The sequence below is a fragment of the Fukomys damarensis genome, unplaced genomic scaffold (assembly GCF_012274545.1).
Source record: "Fukomys damarensis isolate Sample0158 unplaced genomic scaffold, DMR_v1.0_HiC HiC_scaffold_23, whole genome shotgun sequence".
In the NCBI taxonomy this organism is placed as follows: domain Eukaryota; kingdom Metazoa; phylum Chordata; class Mammalia; order Rodentia; family Bathyergidae; genus Fukomys; species Fukomys damarensis.
Genome location: NW_022900935.1, coordinates 5947685 through 5953816, shown reverse-complemented (window position 1 = coordinate 5953816; position 6132 = coordinate 5947685). Strand labels below are relative to the sequence as shown.

General features: G+C 44.8%; 1 protein-coding gene across 1 annotated transcript in view; it reads left to right on the top strand.

The window, feature by feature from the left end:
* Nucleotides 1-6132, top strand: part of Snip1 (Smad nuclear interacting protein 1) — a 21912-nt gene that overhangs the window by 5259 nt on the left and 10521 nt on the right. Inside the window, exon 2 of the mRNA XM_010625826.3 lies at nucleotides 935-1034. Coding sequence (XP_010624128.1) covers nucleotides 935-1034 — 100 coding nt within the window. The remainder of the gene's footprint in view (nucleotides 1-934; nucleotides 1035-6132) is intronic.

The following is a 6132-nucleotide window of genomic DNA, read 5'->3' as shown; positions in this document are numbered from 1 at the left end:
ACGCGCAGAATGAAGGAGGTGAAGAGCGAACGGGAGCGGGGGAGCCGGCGAAGGCATCGTGACGGGGACGTGGCGATGCCCGCGGCTGCGGTGGTGGTGAAGCAGGAGCGCCTCAGCCCAGAGGCCGCTCCTGCAGCCCACCGTCGACCCGACTTTTCCGGCGGTAGCCCTTCGCCGCCGGCCGGAGCGCCCGGCCGCCCTGGCCACCGCAGCAGCCGAGCCCGAGGAACCAGCCGGTAAGTGGAGCTCATTGAGAAAAGAGGGCAGGGGTAATGTTAGAAACAGGCCTCGACTGCTGTACCAGAGCGCAGCAGCTTGCTCAGTCCCGTGGAGAGCCCGGCCGCCCTGGCCACCGCAGCAGCCGAGCCCGAGGAACCAGCCGGTAAGTGGAGCTCATTGAGAAAAGAGGGCAGGGGTAATGTTAGAAACAGGCCTCGACTGCTGTACCAGAGCGCAGCAGCTTGTACTCAGTCCCGAGGTGGTGGAGGTCACTAAAGGATGTGTAGTTCAGTACTTGTCATTTGCGTTATAGCGGAGTTGTAAGTGTCTAATGCCTAACGGGCAGGATCTCGCCCCTTCACTCAAAGGAGGAATGTGATGAGAAGGAAGTGGGATAAGGAGGAGGAAGAAGTGCAAGACTTGCTCGTGGATTGAATATGACTTTAGGGGGGAAATGGAGTGTTGCTAATGAGGGAAACAAAAGGCAAGGGTGACTTGTGACGGTACCGATAAGTGAGAAGGGTCAATAGACAGTTGTGTGGTTCTGAAACTCAAGGGAGAAGTCAGGTTAGCCAAGTGAGGCACCGGACTTAGTGGTGAGCAGACCTTTACAGTTGTGTTTCTGGCTAGTAGTAAGCCTGATACTACGTAGAACTAATTTATGTGAGGGAAGGGAAATGGAGATAAAACCCTGTGTGTACCATGCTCTTCATAGGTCCCCGGCCAAAAAGAAAAACAAATCCTCAGGGAGAAGCAAATCTCCTCGGAGTAAGAGAAGCCGGAGTCCTCACCACTCAGCAGTGAAAGTGAAAGAGGCAAGTAGATTGAGGTTTTCTGTTTTGTTGTTGTTGGTTTTTGTTTTTTTTTTTGGTAGGGGGGATGAACTCAGGGCAGGCAGTGGCACGGCACCACTGAGCTAAATCCCCAGCAGACTGAGGTGTTTTGATACTGAGTCCAAATCTAGGCCTCTTCCTTTCATAGCGAAAGTATGTTTTCTCCTGTACCTGCTATGGGCTATCTAAAACTGGGTGTTTGACCGGCCGTGGTGGCGCACGCCTGTAATTCCAGCACTTGGAAGGCTAAGGCAGGAGGATCGCTGTGAGTTCCAGACCGGCCTGGGCTACATAGTCAGTTCCAGGTCAGTCTCAACTACATAGTGAGACCCTGTCTCCAAAAAACAAAACAAAAAAAAAACCCAAACAAACCTAAAGCTGGGTGTTTGAATGTTTTCTTGCTTGTTTTCTTAAGTCTTGTATGCTGAGGTGATCGTGATTCACATCTGACAAATTTGAATTTGTCAGAAATAATATACAGAGATATTCTCTACCCTGTTTCTTTCAGTGGTAACATCTTACAGAACTATAGTGCAGTGTTACAACCAGAGTATTATTACTGGTACAGTCAAGATACAGAACATTTTGCCCGGGATTTAGCTCAGTGTCTGCCACCTTCCTCACAAGTGCAAGGACCCAAGTTCCATCCTCGGTACCAAAAAAAAAAAAAAAAAAAAAAAAGAAACGATCAATGTAAAAAAAAAAAAAAAAAAAAAAAAAAAGATACAGAACATTTCCATCGCTAGAAAGATCCTTCATGTTTTGTTTTTATAGCTACCTCCATTTCTTTACCACTCTATTCTTCTTTGACTCCTGGAAGCTTTTATGTATTTTTCATTTCTATAATTTTTTCATTTTAGACTTGTTACATGAATCATTATATGTAACATTTGGGAGTGGATATTTTTCAGTCAACATAATTCTTTGGAGTTTTATTCAGGTCCTTGCACTGATCAGTAGTTCGTTCATTTTTATTAAAGAATGGAATACATTGGTCCAGATTTAGCCATGTGTCCATTAAGAAATATCTAGGTTGTTTCCAGGTTGTGGCTTATTATCCTTACACCTGCTTAAATATTTGTGTATAAGCTTTATGAACATTTTGTTTCTCTGGGTTAAATGTCTAGAAGTTCAACTGCTAAATTGTATCATAGTTACAGATTTAAATTTTAAGAACTTTGGTGCATGGCTGAATTTCTAGTAGTCTGGGTAGTTCTGGAAGCCAGGTCCAAGATTAGGTGTCAGTAGGTTTGGTTTCTTCTGAGAACTTTCTCCTTGGTTTGCAGGTGGCTGCCTTCTTGTGATGTCTTCATATATCCCTTTCTTCTGTGCACAGGCTCTCTCCCCTTGTCTCTTCTTACAGTGACACAGGTCGTATTGGATCAGGGTTCACCCTTACTTTAATTTAATCACATTTTTACAGACCTTGTCTCCAAAAATGGTTGCATTCTAAGGTACTGTAGTTTGGATACTTTAGCATATTAATTTTGGAGGTCACCATTAGTCCATAACAGTGGCTATGCCATTTTTACTTTCCTACCAGCAATATATGAATGATCCAGTTTCTTTGTATTTTCACCATAATTTTGTGTTGTCACTTTGGGGGGGGGGTGCCAGGGATTGAACATTGCGCTTGAGAGGCAAGTGCCATTGTCACTATTTTTTATTTTAACCATCTGCTAGGTGTATAGTGATAAACCCTTATAATTTTAATTTGCACTTCTGTAATGGCTAATGCTTTTGTTTTGTTTTGTTTTTTTGAGACAGGGTCTCACTATGTAGTTGAGACTGACCTGGAACTCACTATGTATCCCAGGCTGGTCTCGAACTCAGTGATCCTCCTGCCTCAGCCTCCCAAGTGCTGGGATTACAGTCATGCGCCACCACGCCCGGCTAGGCTAAGGCTTTTGAATATCTCAGCCCATGGTCTGTTTTCAGTTTATTAAAATACAGTGTAAGATGAGGTCCAGTTTTTTGGTCTGATTGGTCTGTGAATGTCTACTTACTTCAACATCATTTTTACTTCTTTGGACTGCTTTTTGCTCCTTTGTTAAAAATCAGTGGGGCATATATGTATTTCTGCATTTTCTTTGTTTTTGTTTTTTTTGAGACAGGGTCTCACTATGTAGTTGAGATTGACCTGGAACTCACTATGTAGCCCAGGCTGGTCTAAAACTCACAGTGATCCCCCTGCCTCAGCCTCCTGAGTGCTGGGATTACAGGCATGCACCACCACCGGCTTTTCTGCATTTTCTATTCTGTTTTTTTCTTGTTGCTGTTGTTATTTTCTTTTGGGTACTAGGGGTTAAATTTAGGGCCTTTATACTGGGCTACATTCCCAGCCCATTTTCATTTTATATTTTGAGAGTCTTGCTAAATTGTCCAGACTGGGCTTGAACTTGTGATCATCCTACCTCAGCATCCTAGAGTAGTGGGATTATAGGCTAGCACCAGCAGACTTAGCAAAGGGTGAAACCTGATTAGAGGGTTTCAGGAAAAGATAGGAAGAAAGGAGTGGGGAACTGATTTTAAAGCATTTGAAGAGTTTTACTGCAAAGAACAGTGAAGAAATGGTGTGGAAGCTGACATTCCATGAGGTGGAACATGGCATCTAGAGAAGAGCGTGTACCTGTGTCAATAGAACTGATGATAGGGGTAGGTAGATAGATGTGGGAGAAGTGCTGGAGTGATACTTTTCATGTGAGCATGGGGTCAAGCTCCAAGATACGGGGACTAACTTTTGGTAGCACAAATTGTTCATGTGTGGGCCCAGGAAGGGAGAAGAGAGTGTGGGTGCAGGTACTGATAGGTGGAAAGAAAAGGAAAGATCTCTTCTGACTGTGAGAGAATATGGGCAAGAATATGTTGGAGCCTGAGGAGAAAGGAGTGGAGCATCCACCGAGGACAGTGAATGGATATGGGAAGCATAGGGTGATTGCTGAGCATCCTTGAGGAGGCTTGGAATCGTCCATTTTAAGACCAGTCAGAGGCCCAGGGATGTAGCTCAGTGGAGCCGCCCCTGCTGACACGCATAAAGTCCTCAGTTTAATCATTGATACCAGGGAGGAAAAAAATCCAAAAAATAGAATGGTTGGTGCTTTTTTCCGTCCTCATTCATCTGTTGGTGCTGGTTGTTGGCTTCCCAGGATTGTGCAGCAGAATGGAACAGGACATTGCATTGCAGTGTGTGTGCAAGGGAGTGATCATGCTACCACGGAACTGGAGTGGGACAGGAACAGTTACTGAGAGGGGAGGGACTTGAGCAAAGGTAGTAGGGTCAAATGTTGGCTGATTGGGATAAGGATTATTGGAGTTGGGATAAAATGTGAGCTGGAGGGAATGATGGCTAGAAAGAAGATTCCTTGAAGTAGAGATAATAGTATAGAGAGATTGCAGTTACTGGAAATGAAAAGGTCTATTATAGCCAAGGGTGGGTGAGGTGATAGGAAAGCTGTCACTGGAAGAGAGAATAGAGGCCAGAATTGGAAAGGCTGCCTGTGTGTTACTGAAGTCACCAAGAGTTATCTTGGAAAGGTAATGAGCTAGGAGGAAAGTGAGAGGAAATGGTTTAGGGACAGTGGATGACAACGTTACTGAGAAGCGGTAGGCAGTGGTCTGTGGGATTCGGAATTGGGGATTTTAGGTAAGAAGGGCGGTTGGTAAGTGTTCTAGATTTGGCAGTGAGGAGCATGAAAGTCCCCTGCCCAGATGTGTTGGGAGGAGAAAAACCACTGTCATTTGAGAGATCTTCAGGACAGCACTGTTCTTGGGGCCGAGGGAGGGTTCTGTTAGAAAAGTGGACAGCACTGTGAGCAAATGTTGAGGGTGTAGGCTTTCAACGCCAGGAGTGTAGTATGGTACAGTGGTTTCAGGAGTTGGAGAAAGGTGAGGTTAGGCACAGAGTAGTGGATGCACAAAGCTATCTAGGATTACACAAGGGAGGTGGGGGTGATGGTAAGGAATCTAGCTTCTTTAGTGAGTGACTCTTAAATAATGAGCTTAGGTCTGGTGAACTCAGCACAGGTGGCACCTTGAGTCATGTTTGGGGGTTGGAGCAGTCAGTGCTTGAATCTCCCTCTGGATGCTTGTCTTGGGAGGCTAGGAAAATTGGAGTAACTGAGTGTTACGCTGAGCAAGCAGGTCTCCGTTTGAACTCTGTGTGTGGCAGGGAGAAGTCTTTGGGCTGAGCAGCAAGACCTTTGTCCCAGTGCTCAGGATTCCTTCCTTGCCCCTGTTCTGGAGGGTCAGCCTTGCTGATGCAGGGCTTCCTCTTTGGGGAAGAGGCTTCACATTTGGGGAAGGCAGGACTTGATGACTGACTATGGTTATGCCTTTCATCACCATACTTGCCCCAGGTGATATGAGACTTCACTTTCTTTTTTCTCTTTTTTGCAATGGTGTTTTTGTTTTATTTGTTTTTGAGATTGGATCTCACCACATATAGTTCACTGTGTAGTCCAAGTTTGCCTCCAACGTGCAGTGATCCTCTGGCAGGAATTAGGAGCATGTGCCACTATCCCTGGCTACAGTGATCTTTTTGCAGTTTCGTTACAGTGTGCCTAGGTAGTAGATCACTGTGGACCTCAGGGTGGCCTAGAACTCCTGCCCATCCTCCTGCTGCAGGTGTGCACCCCCACCCCCAGCAGCAGATTTCTTTTTATTTGTCCATTTTAGGATTTGTTTAGCTTCTTGGAAGGAAAGGTTTTTGTTTTGTTTTTTGGTACTGGGGATCAAACTCGGGACATTGCACTTTGCTTCTTGAACCTAAGAATAGATACTTGTTATGAAAAATTCCAAGTCAGGGATTTAGCTCAGTAGTCCACCGCCTGCCTGGCAAGCACAAGGTCCCAAGTTCCATCTCTGGTACAAAAAACCCCCCAAAAAACCACATTTAATAAACTACCTTGTATCATTCAGCATAAACAGTTTTGCCAGTTGATTTCATATCTACTCCTACTCACTTCCTTTTCCCCCTTCAAGATTATTCTGAAGCACATTCCAGATACACCATTTCATCTGTAAATATTTTAGAATATAGCACTAAGAGATAAAGATTCTTTAAAAAAAAAAAAAAAAAAAA